The 22,273-nt window shown below is 41.5% G+C and overlaps 2 protein-coding genes across 3 annotated transcripts in view; one reads left to right on the forward strand and one right to left on the reverse strand.

The window, feature by feature from the left end:
• The first annotated feature begins 4,255 nt into the window (after positions 1–4,255).
• Positions 4,256–10,675, forward strand: LOC133555887 (coenzyme Q-binding protein COQ10 homolog, mitochondrial-like). Its single transcript, XM_061905347.1, has 5 exons — positions 4,256–4,447; positions 7,161–7,316; positions 7,374–7,569; positions 7,653–7,745; positions 10,347–10,675. The coding sequence occupies exons 1-5, from the start codon at positions 4,350–4,352 to the stop codon at positions 10,497–10,499; spliced, it is 696 nt and encodes a 231-aa protein (XP_061761331.1). The 5' UTR covers positions 4,256–4,349; the 3' UTR covers positions 10,500–10,675.
• Positions 10,676–12,923: 2,248 nt separating this feature from the next.
• The window catches only part of mylk5 (myosin, light chain kinase 5), a 256,924-nt gene continuing 247,574 nt past the window's right edge, over positions 12,924–22,273 (reverse strand). For both annotated transcript variants that reach the window (XM_061905339.1, XM_061905340.1), the window contains 3 exons: positions 18,562–18,649; positions 18,347–18,487; positions 12,924–13,180 (listed from right to left, as the gene is read on the reverse strand). In XM_061905339.1, the coding sequence (XP_061761323.1) occupies positions 12,969–13,180; positions 18,347–18,487; positions 18,562–18,649 (441 nt within the window). In that variant the 3' untranslated portion in view covers positions 12,924–12,968. The remainder of the gene's footprint in view (positions 13,181–18,346; positions 18,488–18,561; positions 18,650–22,273) is intronic.

The following is a 22,273-nucleotide window of genomic DNA, read 5'->3' on the forward strand; positions in this document are numbered from 1 at the left end:
TGGCACGATGGCACAAAAACTGAAAACAAAGATGATTAGCATGTGAGCTAAAGATGACAACAAAGTGGCTTAGCTAATGAGCTAGCGAGAAAAAACATACCTGACGTTACTTGTTGCATGTGAGCAAATTAGAGTCCCAGAAAGAAATAAACAGAAGAGGCTGGCTTATAAAGGGAAGGTAAGGGAAGGGAAGGGACGGCGTGGCGCAGTGGATGTGTGACCGAGCGCAACCCGAGCGTCCCTGGTTCAATTCCCACCTAGTACCAACCTCGTCACGTCCGTTGTGTCCTGAGCAAGACACTTCACCCTTGCTCCTGATGGGTGCTGGTTGGCGCCTTGCATGGCAGCTCCCTCCATCAGTGTGTGAATGTGTGTGTGAATGGGTAAATGTGGAAGTAGTGTCAAAGCGCTTTGAGTACCTTGAAGGTAGAAAAGCGCTATACGACTACAACCCATTTATCATTTAATTAGCAGTGAACAGGTGTGCAGGAACCGGGAGTAACAGCTGAAACTAATAATGATGGACTAAACGGAAAATAAACGGATCAGACGGAGAATGAGAACAAAGATGGAAAAATAAACAATAATATTTGAAGATCCGAGACACGGATCGCAACACTTGAGGCAATATCAAATTAACATTAGAGCTGGCCCGCCGGTAACACCACATTCACCGCTAATACTCATACTTGCCAACCCTCCCGATTTTCCCGGGAGACTCCCGAAGTTTAGTGCCCTTCCCGAAAATCTCCCTGGGCAACCATTCTCCCGATTTCCAACCGGACAACAATATTGGGAGCGTGCCTTAAAGGCACTGTCCTCTACAACATGCCGTCACGTCCTCTCTTTCTCCATATAAACAGCGTGCTGGCCAAGTCACATAATATATGTGGCTTTCACACACACATACTTGGTCAACAGCCATACAGGTCACACTGAGGGTGGCCGTATAAAGAACTTTAACATTGTGACAAATATGCGCCACGCTGTGAACCCACACCAAACAAGAATGACAAAACACATTTCGGGACAACCTCCACACCGTAACCCAACATAAACACAACAGAACAAATACCCAGAATCCCTTGCAGCACTAACTCTTCCGGAATGCTACAATATACAACCCTCCGCTACCACCAAACCCCACCCACTTAATTTGTATTTTATTTTCGAATTTATTAGCCTGTGGAAAAAGTTAATGTTGATATTTACCTCAGAAGGCTGCGAATAGAAAAGAGGCATTCATTTTTTTAATCCACTGATGTTTTTTCGTTTGTTTTTTGAAGGTTTATTTTGCACTATTACGTTATATAAGCTCTGCCTGCTCCATGGGAGGAAGCCCGAGTACCCGGAGGGAACCCACACAGTCACGGGGAGAACATGCAAACTCCACACAGAAAGATCCTGAGCCCGGGATTGAACCCAGGATTACTCAGGACCTTCGTATCGTGAGGCAGATGCACTAACCCCTGCTCCACCGTGCTGCCCTATTTAAGCCTTGTTTGGTCAATATTCATTGCAAAACTTGTTTGGGTCCCTATTTAAAGGTTAATTTGTTCAAACTTGGCCCGCCGCTTTGTTCAGTTTTAAATTTTGGCCCACTCCGTATTTGAGTTTGACACCCCTGCACTAAATGGTAACACCCGAGTAAATTTTTCAACTTGTTTAAGTTTAAGCCACGTTAATCAACATGTGATTTTAAGTTTGTGTTATTGTGTTGAAACAAGTATGTTTCTTTTTGAAGGAGGGGAGGTATTTAACATATTTTAAAGGGCTTGCCTCTTTTGTGATGTTAAGTTCCTGTTATAAGCTGTTTTACAGTATATGTCTTGAGCTCTTATTTTGAAGGCGCTAAGAGCGGAAGTGGTGACACGTCGGAGTGGAGCGGAGCTTTTGAAAAGAAAGTAAATAAAGTGGTCCTCGTGTAAAACTGGAGCCTCCGTGTTTGTTATTTTTTTGTAGTTTTATACAGTACAGGCGACATATATAAACCCTCGGTTACAGTAAAACCCATGTCACGTGACTCCAAACAAGACACCTCATTGGCTGGTTTTGAGACATGGATTTTTTTTTAAAAACACTACTTTAATAAACTGAATTTTTATACACACACATTTTGATGTGTTAAAATGATCAGCATGTAAAAATTAACAGCGAAAAAATTAATTTGGTGTCAAAAAAAAGAATTTGTCGTAAAGACACAATTTAAAGGCTTACTGAAGACATTTTCTTATTTAAACGGGGATAGCAGGTCCATTCTATGTGTCATACTTGATCATTTCGCGATATTGCCATATTTTTGCTGAAAGGATTTAGTAGAGAACATCGACGATAAAGTTCGCAACTTTTGGTCGCTAATAAAAAAGCCTTGCCTGTACCGGAAGTAGCAGGCGATGTGCGCGTGACGTCACTGGTTGAGGAGCTCCTCACATCTGAACATTGTTTACTATCATGGCCACCAGCAGCAAGAGCGATTCGGATCGAGAGAGCGAAGATTTCACCATTAATTTGAGCGAGGATGAAAGATTCGTGGATGAAGAAATTGAGAGTGAAGGACTAGAAAAAAAAACAAAAAAAAAATAGACGGCAGAGCGATTCAGACGTTATTAGACAAATTTACTAGGATAATTCTGGAAAATCCCTTATCTGCTTATTGTGTTACTAGTGTTTTAGTGAGATTATATGGTCGTACATGTACAACCTGATGGTCGGAGGGGTGTGGCCACGGGTGTGGTGACCGCCAGCGTCGGCTGCATTCCTCGAGGCGAATGCAGCCGATGCTTCCTCCACGTTGGAAGCATCGGACAGTCGGGGGCGGCCGGTGGGAAGAGGCAAGAGAGTCCGCAGCTGCCTCTTTGACAGATGCAGGTGGAACGGTGCAAGCTCTCCGCTCATGTCTACGGTAAGAGCCGACTTATTACCACCATTTTCTCACCGAAACCTGCCGGTTGACATGTGGTAGGGAACCATGTTCGCTTGACCGCTCTGTTCCATAGTAAAATAAATATGGGTTGTACTTGTATAGCGCTTTTCTACCTTCAAGGTACTCAAAGCGCTTTGACACTACTTCCACATTTACCCATTCACACACATTCACACACTGATGGGGGGAGCTGCCATGCAAGGCGCCAACCAGCACCCATCAGGAGCAAGGGTGAAGTGTCTTGCTCAGGACACAACGGACGTGACGAGGTTGGTACTAGGTGGGATTTGAACCAGGGACCCTCGGGTTGCGCACGGCCACTCTTCCACTGCGCCTATAATATATTATATATATAAAACAATATATATATATATATATATAAAACAATATATATATATATATATAAAACAATATATATATATATATATATATATATATAAATCGGCCCGGGCTCAGACCGATTTTTATATTTTATTTTATTTTAATCTTCTATTTTTTTTTCTCCCATTCCCCCCACTTGTTTACCTGTATCTCACCTTATTTGTAAGGGCCGCTAGAAGCCGGCAGACCCGTCAGCGATCCTGTTCTGTTTCCCTGTAATGTTTGTCTGATCTTGAATGAGGATTGTGCTAGAAATTTTCTGAATGAACTCTCCTGAAGGAATACATAAAGTACCATCTAATCTAATCCAATCTAAAGCTTCACCGTCATCTTTCGGGAATGTAAATGTAATGTGCTTGTGTTGCTAAAGGCGGCCGCAATACACCACTTCCCACCTACATCTTTCTTCTTTGACGTCTCCATTATTATTTGAACGAATTGCAAAAGATTCAGCAACACAGATGTCCATAATAATGTGGAATTATGCGATGAAAAGAGACGACTTATAGCTGGGAACGGTGCTGGACCAAAACGTCCTCTCCAATGATACTTCCGCGCGATATTTAAAATTGCAATTTAGTAAACTAAACCGGCCGTATTGGCATGTGTTGCAATGTTAATATTTCATCATTGATATATAAACTATCAGACTGCGTGGTGGGTAGTAGTGGGTTTCAGTAGGCCTTTAACCTCCATGTTATATATACCCTTGTACCACTGTACGTGTACCCTTGTTTGCCAAAAAAGACACAAAAACTGCTATTAAGTAATCCTCAAACCTCAATATTGTCTGCTTTGTCTCAATAAAGTGTTGAATGGAAATGATGAGTAACATTGTAGTCATTTGAAATGACGTAATATAGCAAGCTCACCCATCTCGCGCTGTGATTGGTCCAGATCTCCGTGACGTCACCACATAGGCTTGGCTGGGAGTGGAAGAGATGCCGTTTTTTTTCAAACAAAGCTGCCGGTTGCTCTTGGACACTCTACTACTACGTGAGGGAAAACGGCCCACGTTTGACTTTTTTTTTTTTACCAGTATACCATGATAACTATGACCGTGAAGTCGACGCCGCGTATCGCCAGGAGTCTTTTGGCTGGTTTTCAAGTTGTGCGTGGGAACTTTGAAGCAGGAAATGCCAGGTGAGTCTCGCGCGTCAGCTATTTAGAACTACTTAGTTTTACGTTAACATCCACAGATTCCATCATTTGATTTTTATTTTTAAAATCATACATTGTTCGGTTATTATATTGTCTAATTAATTCTTCTGTCGACAATAAAGTAGTTTGTTCATCTTGGAATAAATTGTGACTTCAAAGGGGAGGCTAAAAAAAAAACATTCCAAACTTAAAAGGCCTACTGAAATTAGATTTTCTTATTTAAACGGGGATAGCAGGTCCATTCTATGTGTCATATTTGATCATTTTGCGATATTGCCAAATTTTTGCTGAAAGGATTTAATAGAGAACATCAACGATAAAGTTCGCAAGTTTTGGTCGCTGATTAAAAAAAGCATTGCCTATACCGGAAATAGCAGACAATGTGCGCGTGACGTCACGGGTTGTGGAGCTCCTCAAATCCTCACATTGTTTACAATCATGGCCACCAGCAGCGAGAGCGATTCGGACCGAGAAAGCGACGATTTCCCCATTAATTTGAACGAGGATAAGATTCGTGGATGAGGAAAGTGAGAATGAAGGACTAGGAGAAAAAAAAAAAGACTCTACAGTGGGAGCGATTCAGATGTTATTAGACAAATTTACTAGGATAATTCTGGAAAATCCCTTATCCGCTTATTGTCAATCAATCATCCATCCATCCATTTTCTACCGCTTATTCCCTTTCGGGGTCGCGGGGGGCGCTGGCGCCTGTCTCAGCTACAATCGGGCGGAAGGCGGGGTACACCCTAGACAAGTCGCCACCTCATCGCAGGGCCAACACAGATAGACAGACAACATTCACACACTAGGGCCAATTTAGTGTTGCCAATCAACCTATCCCCAGGTGCATGTCTTTGGAAGTGGGAGGAAGCCGGAGTACCCGGAGGGAACCCACGCATTCACGGGGAGAACATGCAAACTCCACACAGAAAGATCCCGAGCCTGGATTTGAACCCAGGACTGCAGGACCTTCGTATTGTGAGGCAGACGCACTAACCCCTCTGCCACCGTGAAGCCCGTCAATCAATCAATCAATGTTTATTTATATAGCCCTAAATCACAAATGTCTCAAAGGACTGTACAAACCATTACGACTACGACATCCTCGGAAGAACCCACAAAAGGGCAAGGAAAACTCACACTAGTAAAAAACACTAGTAACACATTGTGTTACTAGTGTTTTAGTGAGATTATATGGTCATACCTGTACAACCGGAAGGTCGGCCCCGCACCTTTCTTCAGCAGCTCTGCCCTTCGCAAGGAACCCTCTTCGAAACACGATCTTTCGAAATGATCGCTGCATAATACACTGTACTTTGTGTGTGTGGTCCAATCCAACCGTGTTCGCTTGACCGCTCTGTTCCGTAGTCAAGCTTCACCGTCATCTTTCGGGAATTTAAACAATGAAACACCGGTTGTGTTTGTGTAGCTTAAGGCGGCCGCAATACACCGCTTCCCACCTACAGCTTTCTTCTTTGACGTCTCCATTATTCATTGAACAAATTGCCAAAGATTCAGCAACACAGATGTCAATAATACTGTGGAATTATGCGATGAAAAGAGATGACTTTGGTGCTGGACCAAAATGTCCTCTACAATGCGTGACGTCACGTGCACGCGTCATCATACCGCAACGTTTTAGCATTATACTTCCGTGCGAAATTTAAAATTGCAATTTAGTCAACTAAAAAGGCCGTATTGGCATGTATTGCAATGTTAATATTTCATTATTGATATATAAACTATCAGACTGTGTGGTCGGTAGTAGTGGGTTTCAGTAGGCCTTTAATTCCTTTTGTTTGTTAAGAAACACTGATTTATGGGCCAAACAATATACCGTGATATCATATACTGCAGGCCTGGGCAATTACTTTGACTCGGGGGCCAAATTTAGAGAAAAAAAGTAGTCTGGGGGCCAATATATCTGATTTTTAGGAACACTAATACAGAACCTCACAATAATGTCTATTTGAATGCTAAAAATTACAGACCACCCTAAAAAACATGATTGAATTTCTGTTTTTTTACACCCAGAATGTACATGTAAATAAAGAATGTGGGATTTTCAATATTAACTATGAACGATAAAACACTGAATATTGACAACATATGAACGTCACACCCCCTCTCCATCAACATCTTTTACAATAAAGCAAAACGCAACGAAAATGCAACAAACACAGTAAAATATGAACGCAAAGGGTAAAAAAAAAACACCTATAGTTTGATATATCTGATGTATCATTTAACTGTAGAACGTTGTGGTAAAAATCTCCTTCCGCGTCTGTCCCTGACACCCGCATTTCAGGCTGGCCGCCATGGAAACACTGTGGAAACGCTCCACACCCAAACTGCTTTGTGCCTCATCTGAGCTGCTGTGATTTATATTACCATAGTAACTACAAACCCCGTTTCCATATGAGTTGGGAAATTGTGTTAGATGTAAATATAAACGGAATACAATGATTTGCAAATCCTTTTCAACCCATATTCAGTTGAATATGCTACATAGGTTTGGTGATAATGTTCCCCTTTAACGGGGCCACAGGTGGCCCCCGGGCCTTAATTTCCCCAGGTCTGATATACTGTATATCGATATTGCATGAGGCTGCAGTATATATCGTGATATGGCTTTTAGGCCATATTCTTCATATCTGTATCATAACATTCCTCTTCTTGTGATGTCTTACTGCAGACCTGTTGGTCCTGGTGGGGTCCCGGGGACATGGCGTAAGACCACTTGGTCCCAGTGTGGCCCCTCCCACATCAACACCCCCCGCCGCAGTTTCATCAACTTGGCCACCGCCATCAGTAGTCGCAGAACCGAGTACAACGAGAGCCGGACCTTAGGGTGAGTCCTTTGAGACGTGAGTAGAAAACACTTGAAGCTAAAAAAGTGTTTTTGCAGGTACACACCCGAGCAGATGTTCAGCGTGGTGTCCAGCGTGGAGAAGTACCAGCACTTTGTGCCCTGGTGCAAGAAGTCCCGCGTGGTCAAGGGGACGACGGGCGGCGGCGTCCGGGTCGAGCTGGAAATCGGTTTCCCGCCCGTGGTGGAGCGCTACACCTCTGAAGTCACCGTGGTCCCCAACCACCAAGTCCGAGTACGTTCGTGCTCACACAACACATTCAAACTACTTGTTAGTTGTTTTTTTAACCTCGTTAGTACTTTGTGTTGGGCCAACAGGCTTTGTGTACCGACGGATCCCTTTTCAGCCATCTTGAAACAGTCTGGAGGTTCACACCTGAACCCAAAGACTCCTGCAAAGTGGACTTTTACGTAAGTCCACTCAAATCAGTGAACGCAAGATGCAAGGCGCTCTCTTTGGTTGTGTCCAAACTTTTTCCACTCAGGGCCACACTGAACAATCAAAGCAGGCGGGGGTCATTCCTATATTTTTTATTTTTAAAACCAAATCATTATATGTATATTTTTTTCTTCTAGTGAATTATATTTATATAGCGCTTTTCTCTAGTGACTCAAAGCGCTTTACATAGTGACACCCAATATCTAAGTTACATTTAAACCAGTGTGGGTGGCACTGGGAGCACGTGGGAAAAGTGTATTGCCCAAGGACACAAGGGCAGTGACTAGGATGGCGGAAGCGGGAATTGAACCTGCAACCCTCAAGTTGCTGGCGCGGCCACTCTACCAACCGAGCTATACCACCCCAGGGTTCCCTTCAAGTTTGGTCACAGTCATAAAGTGTTAAAAAAGTCACATGTTATATTTATATTTTGTTTATTGCAATGCTTAAATCAACTTCAGGTCCGTCAATATAAAGGTTTTTTTTTTATGTTTTATGTCCTTTTTGTCAAAACTACCCCCCCCCCAAAAAAAATTAAAAGCCTTAAATAAGTCAATATTAATAACACTGATGATTTTAATTCATTATTATTTTTTGAGTAATGACCGTTTTAAAAAATCCAACTCAAATAATCCAAATATGCCCCACTCATAAAAGTGTTAAAAATAAAACATACATTTTTTTTTTTTTTTTTTACAGTCAACGCTTAAGTCTCTCGATCAACTTCAGATCTATCCATCGGTTTATGTTTTTATTATTGTTTGTTTTATGCCCTTTTTGTCAAAACAAGTAATATTTCCCCCCCCAAAATATTTCAAAGTGAAATGTTTGATATTAAGTAAGAAGTAATTGAAGCCTTAAATAGGCTTTTTGTAAAACCCCGTTTTTTAGGGAAAAAACAAAAAATGTGCGATATTTCCCCCCACCCCTTAAAAAAAAAATTCAAAGTGGAAAATATTTGTTTTGAAGTAATTGGAGCCTTAAATAAGTTCAATTCAAAACAACCCTGATTTTAATTCATTATCATTTTTTGAGCAATGACGGTTAAAAAATCCCACTCAAATAATCCAAACATGCCCCACTCATAAAAGTGTTAAAAATAAAACATACATTTTTTTTCTACTGTCGACGCTTAAGTCTCTCGATCAACTTCAGATCTATCCATCGGTTATATGTTTTTATTATTGTTTGTTTGTTTTATGCCCTTTTTGTCAAAACAAGTAATATTTCGCCCCAAAAAATATTTCAAAGTGAAATATTTGATATAAAGTAAGAACTAATTGGAGCCTTAAATAGGTTAATTTCATAACAACCTTGATTTTAATTCATTATAATTTTTCGAGCAATGACTGTTAAAAAATCCCACTCAAATTATCCAAAAATGCCTCACTCATAAGAAAAGTGTTAAAAACAAAACATCGTTTTTTGTTTTAATTATTTATTCTTTTTTACTGGCAATGCTTAAGTCACTAAACCAACTTCAGATCCATCCATCCATCCATCAGTTATACGTTTTTATTATTATTTGTTTGTTTGTTTTATGCCATTTTTGTCAAAACATGCAATATTTTCCCCCCTAAAAGTATTTCAAAGTGAAATATTTGATGTGAAGTAAAAAGTAATTGTAATAGAATAAGAAGCAATTTAACGTTTATTTTTTGCAGTTTATGTAAAAAAAAATATTGTTAATGTAATATATATATATATATATATATATATATATATATATATATATATATATATATATATATATACACACACGTGTATATGTGTATATATATATATATATATATATATATATATATATATATATATATATACATACATACATACATATATATATGAAGTTAAGTGAATTATATATATATATATATACATACATGTGTGTGTATATATATATATATATACCATATATATATGTATATATATATATATCATATATATATATGTGTGTATATATATATATATATACACACGTGTGTGTATATATATATACCATATATATATGTGTGTGTGTATATATATATATATATATATATATATATATATATATATATATACATGTATATTCATATATCAGTTAATAATGGCCCTCTCACTGCAATATGGCCGTCAATGAAAACGAGTTTGCCACCATTGCTCTCGATCAACTTCAAATCTATCCATCCAATACGTTTTTGTTATTATTTTTTTGTTTGTTTGTTTTATGCCCTTTTTTGACAAAATATGCAATTCCCCCCCCAAAAAAATATTTCAAAGTGGAATATTTGATGTGAAGTAAGAAGTAATTGGAGCTTTGAATTGATCTGTAATTCAAAACATTGATTTTAATTCATTATTATTTTCTGAGCATTGGCAGGTTGATGTTGTTAGTCAACATTGCAGCTTTTTCTCGTTACATTTCACCTGTTTAATTTCTTATTCCAATATTTTATAGTATTTTTAGAATGTCCTCAAGTATTTGCATCCAGGAAGTGTTGCTTTTTAACGAAGGGGAACGACTTGAGCGGGATTAGGGGTTAAGGAAGACGACCTCGCGGGTGACCTGACGCGACTCTTTTCACCCGTCGCAGGTGTCTTTCGAGTTCAAGTCGCTGCTCCACGCTCACCTGGCCAGCGTCTTCTTCGACGATGTGGTTAAGCAGATGGTCTCCGCCTTCGAATCGCGGGCGGCGGTGCTCTACGGGCACCGGCAGGAGGTGCCCCTGAAGAGGGGGTCGAGGTGACACCGACCCCATGCTGCTTTGCTCTATTTGCACACACTCATAAATTATACTTTCACCTTGAACTTTTATATATTTATTGTTTGTCACTAATTAATTTATTTCACTTGAATGTGAAAATATGTCCTCAATAGTTTTCAACTAGTTTCTTTGCAATTAAAAGTTTATTTTTTACAACATTCGTATTGTCAATCGCACCATATTTACAACATAAGTTACACATTTTTGAATATATGCCAGCTGGAAAATCAATCTCTATAACAGTTGCGCTATTTTGACAAGAAATTGTACTAGGAACTTTAAAATCAACTATTTTGCTTTCGGCATCCATCATGAGCTGACGCAAATGGCGTATTTTTTCATTAATACACATGAATCAGTGTCAGGTTCAAACACTGATGACATCTATTAAACAAGACAAAAGGCAAGGAATCAAACAGAGACAGAATTAAATTTGGACTCAGATCTGAGGAGAGACATGGCCACTGTACTCTCTGTACAGTCCTGCACCACGCTCCGCCAAAAGATCGTACTCCTCCTTTTTTATTTGACTTTCTCCCACCCCTGCCCACAGCTGCTTCCTGAGGGAAGTGGGTCGCAAACAGCGTCGCCTTCGGTTACCGAACAGTTCGAAGAGAGTTCGTCATATAGTGCAAAAGGAGTCCCATAAAATAGTTCAAAGAGAGTCCCATAAATAGTTCAAAAAGAGTTCCTCTGGAAGTTGGGCAGATCCTGCCATCTGTCTGCTTTGTAGTCCCAGTGGTAGTTTTACGAGCCTTCTTCTTGATTGGGTTTCTAAGACAGCCTTTTGTCTTTTTGTCAGGAACACAATGTAATACAAAGTTTTCTGTGATAATTCAGAAACAATTATTCTAACAATCAGTGTTTCTTAAACATAGGGCTGCGGCCCTTTTGTTGTGCTGCAAGTGCCCCCTAGAGCAGTGTTTATCAACCACTGTGCCGTGGGAGATTGTCTAATTTCACCTATTTGGGTTAAAAATATATTTTGTAAACCAGTAACTATAGTCTCCAAATTATGTGGTGTTGTTGAGTGTGCTGTCTAGAGCTCGGCAGAGTAACCGTGTAATACTCTTCCATATCAGTAGGTGGCAGCCGGTGCTAATTGCTTTGTAAATGTCGGAAACAGCGGGATGCAGTGTGCAGGTAAAATTGTGTCTAATGCTTAAACCAAAAATAAACAAAATGTTAGTGCCACTCAGAAAAGGCTTTGAAGCTTAGGGAAGGCTATGCAGAACAAAACTAAAACTGAACTGGCTACAAAGTAAACAAAAACAGAATGCTGGGCTGAACCGATGTTTATTGGGATAAGGTAAACATCTGTTCAGTATTTTAACATAAGTGTTTGATTGGGAGGCATTAAAAGCCACAAAATGCAACGGGTCCATCAGACCCACAAACGCCGGCTGAGTAACAATATGAACATTACACAAGGGTTAAGGGCTTTAATAGGCAGTATAGAGCAGTGGTCCCCAACCACCGGGCCGTGGCCCGATTGGTACCGGGCCGCAGAAGAATTTTTTATTAATTAAAAAAGAAATAAAAAAAATACAGTTTTTATTTTTTTAATTTTTTTATTAAATCAACATAAAAAATACAATATACACTTACAATTAGTGCACCAACCACAAAAACCTCCCTTTTTCATGACAAAAACTTCCCTGTTCCCGGGCCGCGGGACAAATTATTAAGGGTTGACTGGTCTGCGGATACAAAAAGGTTGGGGACCACTGGTATAGAGCGACTCCTACAAGCTTGATCGCATTTATTAAATATTTAGAATGCATAAAAAAAGAAAAACGTGTAAGGATTGTGAATGATAGGCAAAATTCCAAAGAAAGCATTTCCCCTTTAAAAATCCTGGACAAATCACTTAAAATGTAAGTGTGAATGACTCACACTGTCGTCGTGCGGGTTCCATGGATCACTCAGGAAGGACATGATTGAGCAGGTTGGACTCTAGTTTATTTTTTCAAATAAAGCAAGTCTTTTGCGCCGTCGCCGCTCCCGCTGCTCGCTCCCCGTCCCTCGCTCTCCGGTCCGCGCTTTAGTCAGCCGCTTCGCCGTCTCTCGTGTCTTGCTTCCTGGTGCTTCTGCTGCGGACTCTCCACCTTTTTCAGCCCCGTTCTCTCCTCCTTATCCCCTTTTATACATTAAGAGGAGATAAGTTGATTATGTACAGGTGCGCGATCCACGCACCTGAACTCGATTGCGCCTCGCCGCCCACTCGACTTCTCCGCCTCCTCGCCGCCATCCTGGGCGTGCCCTGCCACTCTGTCGCCCCGTCGGCTCCGCCTCTCCACAGTAATTTACTACAACTACTATTTCCAATCTTTTTTTGTTTTTTTTTAATAATCCCTACTAATTTATTGTTAGAAAATACTCCCATAGAAAGCACAGCAGTGTGTGTACGCAGTATCTTTTTATTTGCATCAGAACTATACTCTCAAAAGGTTAATGCGGATTTTGGACAACGAGCGACGCCGAGCAGATCGTCTCTCCGTGCTCGTTCGCGGCTCTGCAGGCGTAAATGTTGGAGTCGCCCGGCCCGACTTCGGCCAGGATCAACGTGCAGCGGCCGTCTTCCTCGTACTCGATGCGGGCGGAGGGCGACTCTTCCACAGGCTCCCCCCCGCAGAGCCATACCACATCTGGGTCAGGATAGCCTGAATGTATAAACACATAAATCAAGCCTGGACAACACTTTTTTTGTTGGCATAAAAGACATTTTAGTTTTTTTTAAGGACTCAAGCATGCTGGTTTTGAAGTCAGAAAACAACAGAGTAATCAATGAAACTAGCCTTAATATTTTAGTTGTGGTCAAAAGAACATAATATCATGACTGTCTTGCGCTGTCCATGTGAGTACGGCTCTCACATGGACAAATATATGACCTTGTGGAGGAAAGTTCTGTGGTCAGATGAAAGAAAAATTGAGCTGTTTGGCCACAATTTGGAGGAGAAAAGGTGAGGCCTTAAATCCCAGGAACACCATGCATACCGTCAAGCATGGTGGTGGTTGTATTACGCTCTGGGCCGGTTTTACTGCCAATGGAACTGGTGCTTTACAGAGAGTAAATGGGACAATGGAAAAAGGGGGATTACCTCCAAATTTCTTCAGGACAACATAAAATCATCAGCCCGGAGGTTGGGTCTTAGGCGCAGTTGGGTGTTCCAACAGGACAATGACCCCAAACACACGTCAAAAGTGGTAAAGGAATGGCTAAATCAGGGCTAGAATTAAGGTTTTAGAATAGCTTTCCCAAAGTCTTAACTTAAACGTGTGGACAATGCTGAAGAAATAAGTCCAAGTCAGAAAAACCAACAAGTTTGCTGAACCGCACCGATTTTGTCAGGAGGAGTGGTCAAAAATTGAACCAGAAGCTTGTGGATGGCTACCAAAAGCACCTTATTGCAGTGAAACTTGCCAAGGGACATGTAAGCAAATATTAACATTGCTGTATGTATACTTTTGACCCAGCAGATTTGCTCACATTTTCCGTAGACCCATAATAAATTCATAAAAGAACCAAACTTTATGAATGTTTTTTTTTGTGTCAAACAAGTATGTGCTCCAATCACTCCATCACAAAAAAATAGAGTTGTAGAAATTATTGGAAACTCAAGACAGCCATGACATTATGTTCTTTACAAGTGTACGTAAACTTTTGACCATTCCTTATAGACACACCATAATAATACTCGTTGTTTAATGCGCCGACAATCCAGCAAGCGGTGTGGCTTCATAGCTTACCGAAGTCGTAGTCAAAATATTTTGACAGATTTTTGAGCGCCGTGTGTAATGCTCTATATTCTCAATGGAACATTTAAAAATTTAGTGTTGTTTACTGGCGTCAGCTGTAAGTTTACGCGTACCTCTTATGTATGACTGCCATCTACCGGTCACACTTATCATTACACCATGAACCAAATAAAATTGCTGCGAGGTCGGTGAGCACAACCAAAATTATGCCGTACATTAGGCACACAGGGTGACAAGGTGCACTGTTGATTTTTGAGAAAATGAAAGGATTCTAAGTGCGCCTTATAGTCCGAAAAATCTGGTACGTGTTTTTGTAAATGTGGAGGGGGGGGGGGGGCGTGGTCTGCGGGCCTGCCGCGGAACGGGGTGTGCAAGGACCGGCCTCGAAGACAGTGACAGGTGAGTGGATGGCCCAGGTGGGCCTGGTTATCTAATCACCTGTCGCCTTTATTAGCAGCAGCTGGGACGAGACACGGAGTTGGAGTGGAAGCCAGAGAGAGAGAGAGACACACAGACTTGGGAAAAGACATTTTGCTGGAAAGCAAAAGCCTTGCACTATTTATGGCAATAAAACTGTGTTGTACCCTGAAAAATCTGGGCTCTCGTGGCAGCGTGTGGTGGTCCGAGGAACCCACTGGAGCACGGGCGTCAGCTGTAAGTTTACACGTACCTCTTATGTATGACTGCCATCTACCGGTCACACTTCTCATTACACCATGAACCAAATAAAATTGCTGTGAGGTTGGTGAGCACAACCAAAATTATGCCGTACATTAGGCACACAGGGTGACAAGGCGCACTGTCGATTTTTGAGAAAATGAAAGGATTCTAAGTGCGCCTTATAGTCCGAAAAATACGGTGCATGTTTTTGTAACTGTGGAGGGGGGCGTGGTCTGCGGGCCTGCCGCGGAACGGGGTGTGCAAGGACCGGCCTCGAAGACAGTGACAGGTGAGTGGATGGCCCAGGTGGGCCTTGTTATCTAATCACCTGTCGCCTTTATTAGCAGCAGCTGGAACGAGACACGGCGTTGGAGTGGAAGCCAGAGAGAGAGAGAGACACACAGATTTGGGAAAATACATTTCGCTGGAAAGCAAAAGCCTTGCACTATTTATGGCAATAAAACGGTGTTGTACCCAGAAAAATCTGGGCTCTCGTGGCAGCGTGTGGTGGTCCGAGGAGCCCACTAGAGCATGGGCGTCAGCTGTAAGTTTACACGTACCTCTTATGTATGACTGCCATCTACCGGTCACACTTATCATTACACCATGAACCAAATAAAATTGCTGTGAGGTTGGTGAGCACAACCAAAATTATGCCGTACATTAGGCACACAGGGTGACAAGGCGCACTGTTGATTTTTGAGAAAATTAAAGGATTCTAAGTGCGCCTTATAGTCCGAAAAATACGGTACATGTTTTTGTAACTGTGGATGGGGGCGTGGTCTGCGGGCCTGCCGCGGAACGGGTTGTGCAAGGACCGGCCTCGAAGACAGCGACAGGTGAGTGGATGGCCCAGGTGGGCCTGGTTATCTAATCACCTGTCGCCTTTATTAGCAGCAGCTGGAACGAGACATGGAGTTGGAGTGGAAGCCAGAGAGAGAGAGAGAGACACACAGACTCGGAAAAAGACATTTATGGAAAAAAAACGGTGTTGTACCCTGAAAAATCCGGGCTCTTGTGGCAGCGTGTGGTGGTCCGAGGAACCCACTAGAGCATGGGTGTCAAACTCTGGCCCGCGGGCAAAATTTGGCCCGCCATGTTATTTCATTTGGCCTTTGAGGCAATAATAAATGAACATTACAGCTGGCCCGCCAGTATTATACAGTGGCGGTGCCGCTGTTTCACCGCATTCAACGCTAATTCTCATACTTGCCATCCCTCCCGATTTTTCCAGGAGAATCCCGAATTTCAGTGCCCCACCCCCGAAAATCTCCCGGGGCAACCATTCTCCCGAATTTCCACCTGGACAACAATATTGGGGGCGTGCCTTAAAGGTACTGCTTTCAGCATCCTCTACAACCTGTCGTCACGTCTGCTTTTTTTCCATACAAACAGCGTGTCGGCCCAGTCACGTAAAACATGCGGCTTCTACACACACACACAAGTGAATGCCATGCATACTTGGTCAACAGCCATACAGGTCACACTGAGGGGTGGCCGTATGAACAACTTTAACACTGTTACACCACACTGTGAACCCACACCAAACAAGAATGACAAACACATTTCGGGGGAACATCCACACCGTAACACAACATAAACACAACAGAGCAAATACCCAGAACCCCTTGCAGCATGAACTCTTCCGGGACGCTACCAAGAAAACTGGATTTTGCATGTCACTATAAAGTTATATAAGCCTTGCTAGTTCAATATTCAATGCAAAACTTGTTTGGGTCCCTATTGAAAGTAAAATACAGAGTGGGCCAAAATTCTAAACTGAACAAAGCCGAGGGCAGAAGTTGAACAACTTAACCTTTTAATAGGGACCCAAACAAGTTTTGCATTGAATATTGAACAAGCAAGGCTTATATAACTTTATAGTGACATGCAAAATCCAGTTTCAAATAATAATATATAAAAAATATCAATGGCATATCAAATAAAAAAACAAAACAAATTTAATGCCTTTTTTCGGCGGCGGGTTTGAGTTGGGGCGGGTTTGTTGGTAGCGGGGGATGTATATTGTAGCGTCCCGGAAGAGTTAGTGATGCAAGGGGTTCCGGATATTCGTCCGGTTGTGTTTATGTTGTCTTACGGGGCAGATGTTCTCCCAAAATGTGTTGGTCATTCTTGTTTGCTGTGGGTTCACAGTGTGGCGCATATTTGTAACAGTGTTAACCTTCTTTATACGGCCACCCTCAGTGTGACCTGTATGGCTGTTGACCAAGTATGGCTTGCATACACTTGTGTGTGTGTATGAGCCGCATATATTTTGCGAGTGGGCCGGCACGCTGTTTTTATGGGGAAAAAAATCGGACGTGGCGACATGTAGAGAACGACAAAAGCAATATTATTGTCCGGGTGGAAATCGGGAGAAATTAGGGGAGGGGCACTGAACTTCGGGAGTCTCCCTGGAAAATTGGGAGGGTTGACGAGTATGAGTATTAGCGGTGAATGTGGTGTTACGGCGGCGGGCCAACTCTAATGTTAATTTGATATTGCCCCAAGGGCCAAATTAAATTACATGGCGGGCCAAATATGGCCCGCGGGCCAGAGTTTGACACCCATGCTCTAGTGGGTTCCTCGGACCACCACACGCTGCCACGAGAGCCCAGATTTTTCTGGGTACAACACAGTTTTATTTCCATAAATAGTGCAAGGCTTTTGCTTTCCAGCGAAATGTCTTTTCCCAAGTCTGATCATGGAAATGTATAACAAAGAAAAACAAAAAAAACAATGACAGTGTCAATTGTACGTGGCTTGTAAATATGCATTTTCATGAAAGGAATAAAAATAAATGATGATGATGATGATGATGAAGTCTGTGTGTCTCTCTCTCTCACTGGCTTCCACTCCAACTCCGTGTCTCGTTCCAGCTGCTGCTAATAAAGGCGACAGGTGATTAGATAACAAGGCCCACCTGGGCCATCCACTCACCTGCCACTGTCTTCGAGGCCGGTCCTTGCACACCCCGTTCCGCGGCAGGCCCGCAGACCACGCCCCCCCCCCCTCCACATTTACAAAAACACGTACTGTAATTTTCGGACTATAAGGCGCACTTAGAATACTTTCATTTTCTCAAAAATCGACAGTGCGCCAGAGTTTCACACCCATGCTCTACAGTAAACGTTGGCAACAGTTTCGCCGTTTCAACTAACCTAATGAAAGATTACTTTTACACATCAACAGCAGATTGCATCCTAATGAAAGGAGCGTGCATGTTTTCCCTAAACCTGAAGTATAACTTGATCACCAGCTAGTACATGTGTGTAAAGTTTAAAGACAATTATGGCCTTAAACAACCTAACGTATGAGCTTTACAGGACATAAACGATTTTGCGAGTTATCATCGGACATACAGTATATGTGATCAGTGGTATAAGGTCCTAAATAAAGTCCGGGCCTACCCGTGACGTGACAGGAGAGGTGAGCACTGGATCCTACAGAGACCGCCTGGTCCTGCAGGGTCTCGGTGAAGTTGGGTGGTCCCTGCATTTTGCGCTCCAAAGCGATCAGGGCGTGTTCGGTCTCTGGTGACAGCGGAGAGTCTAAATCAGGAAAGGAAGGAAGGAGGGTGAAAAGGTCAGCTAAGGACAATAGAAATAGGAGAAACAGGAATCACCTTCAGTTGGGCTGGTGAGTGAAGAGGAGCTGTCCCCTTTGCTCAGCAAGGCCATTCTCTTCAACGCCAGCATGGCCTTCCCTGCTTTCTGCAAGGACATAAGTGATCAAATCCACCTCCAAAAATATCTAATAAAGGGTTCGAATTTAACCACGGCGACCGCCCTCGTCTTTCGCCCCCCAAAAATTGACCAACATATGCGGCGAGAACATGCCGTGACCGCCCTTGACTTTTTACTTGTTATTGGACTACAGTATAATAATTTGCGATACAATTCCAGACAGTTAGTAATACCGTCTAACCCAGGGGTGCCCATTACGTCGATCGCGAGCTACCAGTCGACCGCGGGGGGTGTGTCAGTCGATCTCCAGCCAGGCTTTTAAAAAAAATAGACTTAAAAATTAGTGATCATCAATCTTCACCAAGACGTCACTTAAATGACATTCACGGTACCGGAGGGTCTTGTGAGATGACGCTGGCTGCTGCAAGATCATTATTATGAAAATATGACCGAGAGGAAGGCGAGAAACACTTTTTATTTCAACAGACTCTCGCGCCGTACCTTCCGTCAAAACTCTAAAGGCCGACTGCACATTTCCTATCTTCACAATAAAAGCCCTGCTTCATGCTGCCTGCGCTAACTAAATACAGAGTCTCGGAAAACTGGCGTGCACAAGCGATCTCTCAGAGAGCTGGCGTGCACATCACTTGTGCACGCCAGCTTTCCGAGACTCTTATTTTGTTAGCGCAGGCAGCATGAAGCAGGGCTTTTATTGTGAAGATAGGAAATGTGCAGTCGGCCTTTAGAGTTTTGATGGAAGGGACGGCGCGAAAGTCTGTTGAAATAAAAAGTGTTTCTCGCCTTCCTCTCTGTCATTTTTTCATAATAATGAACTGGCAGCAGCCAGCGTCATCTCACAAGACCCTCGGGTGCCGTGAATGTCAATCAAGCAAGCTACGGAATTTGCCGCCAATGTTTTTCTTGTAAAGTGTATGGAAGCTGGATGAATTAGATGCCAAAAACCAACCACTTTCATGTGGTATTGTACAGAAAGGACAACTTTTTTTCTCCTCCATTTGAAAATGTGGGCGTTATCATCATTACTGTCTGATTCCAATCAATGCAAGTCATCAGAATCAGGTAATACACCAACTTATATTCTTGTCTTCGTGAAAGAAAGACATCTATATGTGTTACACATGCTTGTATTATCATTAAACACATTTAACTTGTTTACAAAAATGTCTCTTTCATAAATAAATAAATATAAATGATATATATAAATGAGGTAGATCCCCTCGAGTTGGTCAATTGAAAAGTAGCTCGCCTGCAGAAAAAGTGTGGGCACCCCTGGTCTAATGCATGGATGTCAAACTCTGGCCCTTGAGGCAAATGTGGCCCTTGAGGCAATATCAAATTAACATTAGAGCTGTACTATACAGCGGCATTCACCGCTAGAACTCATAATTGCCAAACCTCCCGATTTTCCAGGGAGACTCCTGAAGTTCAGTGCCCCTCACGAAAATCTCCCGAGGCAACCATTAGCCCGAATTTCTCCCGATTTCCATCCGGACAACAATATTGGGGGCGTGCCTTAAAGGCACTGCCTTTAGCGTCCTCTACAACCTGTCGTCACGTCCACTTTTCCTCCTTATTAACAGCGTGCCGGCCAAGTCACGTAATAAATGCGGCTTTAACACACAAAAACACACACACAAGTGAATGCAAGGCATACTTGGTCAACAGCCATACAGGTCACACTGAGGGTAGCCGTATAAACAACTTCAACACTGTTACAAATATGCGCCACACTGTGAACCCACATCAAACAAGAATGACGAACACATTTCGGGAGAACATCCGCCCCGTAACCACAACAAACAGACTAAATACCCAGAACCCCTTGCAGCACTAACTCTTCCGGGACGCTACAATATACACCCCGGCTACCATCGAACCCCGCCCACCTCATTATTTTATTTTCAAATTTATCAGCCTGTGGAAAAAGTTAATGTTGATATTTACCTCAGAAGGCTGCAAATAGAAAAGAGGCATTACATTTTTATATTTAAATTTTATTTCATATACCATTGAGGTTTTTTTCGTTTGTTTTTTGAGAGTTGATTTTGTTATATAAGTTATATAAGCGTTGCTTGTTCCATAATCAGTGTAGCAAACTGAGCAATAATTAAAGTTTAATTCATGCACTTTCTCAAGGCTTGAATGTTTGATTCAGTCATTGTTATTTTATTTTCAATATTATTATCCCTGGAAAAAGTTAATTTTGATGTTTAGCTCAGAAGGCTCCAAAAAAGAAAAGAGGCATTCAAGTTTTATTTGATATGCCATTGATTTTTATTTATTATTAGAAACTCCATTTTGCATGTCACTATAGTTATTTAAGCCTTGCTTGTTCAATTTTCAATGCAAAACTTGTTTGGGTCCCAATAAAAAAAGGTTAATTTGTTCAACCTTGGCCCGCGGCTTTGTTCAGTTTTAAATTTGGGCCCACTCTGTATTTGAGTTTGACACCCCTGGTCTAATGTTTTTATCACCGAAAAAACTTGTCAGTTATTAATGCATTTTCTGCAACACGAAGTCAGGCACACTAGCGTCGTTTGGCTTGATAATTATGGCGAACAATCTACACGGACTTTGCTGTTAGAGATTTCCCCTTCGGAGTAAACTGAGCCAAGCTCTTGGTTTAACGTCATTTTTCTCTCGCTTCCCGCCGTGAGTTTAAGAGCGCACTGCTGTGTTTAGACGGAGACAGGTGTGGACAATATTGGAGACACTTGTCCCCACACTAAAAGTACACAGCAAAGAAGAAAAACTATGTGATATTTTGCAGAAGGCGATGTGCCGAGAACATTATCACGATTTGTTTATAAAGTATTTACTTTGTTGACTTGTATGTTCACTCCTCCTGTATCAGCGTTCAAATAACATCAATACTAGCTGACATTTTTTTGTCATCTCATCAAACTGAACGAAGGTTGTGAAAATTGTGTATTCGATGTGAGAGGTGTCATATCCTCTTTATTTTTGTTGGCCAAACTGTTGTACTGAACCAAGAGAAGAACAGAACCTGTTTATTAGACTTTATCTTCATAAGCCAAACTGGTTTGTGTTTTATTTTAATATCAAAAAGTAAACACAACGTTTTTATACATTACTTGTGTTTTTTTTATATCACAAAGGTATTACTTCAAAAAACATTCAGGCGACACAGCATATTGTTAATGTGTTATTGTGCATAGTTCATTCCTATATGACATATTTCTGCTCAAATGCTGAATGGATCCGTCCCGATGCAGCATTTACATGTGTATATGAATGTACATAACTTAAAAACCTAAATAATAATAAATAAAAAAATACCTCCCTCTATCATAAAATTTAAAGATATAGCTAAAGGTATCCTGAAATGACAAAAAACTGCCAAGTTTAGTATATTAATAATGAATGATTATTTCATCTCTACAGAACTGTTTCATGAGGGGTTCCCTCAATCATCAGGAAAATGTCCTGATATATATATATATATATATATATATATATATATATATATATATATATATATATATATATATATATATATATATATATATATATATATATATATATATATATATATATCCTGATGATTGAGGGAACCCCCTCATGAAACAGTTCTGTAGAGATGAAATAGTCCTGTGATTTTTTCCCACA

Source organism: Nerophis ophidion, linkage group LG07 (genome assembly GCF_033978795.1).
Source record: "Nerophis ophidion isolate RoL-2023_Sa linkage group LG07, RoL_Noph_v1.0, whole genome shotgun sequence".
Classification (NCBI taxonomy): domain Eukaryota; kingdom Metazoa; phylum Chordata; class Actinopteri; order Syngnathiformes; family Syngnathidae; genus Nerophis; species Nerophis ophidion.

Coding starts and splice junctions, on each gene's coding strand:
- LOC133555887 (XM_061905347.1), top strand. CDS start 4,350: ATGATAACTATGACCGTGAAGTCGACGCCGCGTATCGCCAGGAGTCTT. Junction 7,317..7,373: donor AACGAGAGCCGGACCTTAGG/GTGAGTCCTTTG, acceptor GTGTTTTTGCAG/GTACACACCCGAGCAGATGT. Junction 7,570..7,652: donor TCCCCAACCACCAAGTCCGA/GTACGTTCGTGC, acceptor TTGGGCCAACAG/GCTTTGTGTACCGACGGATC.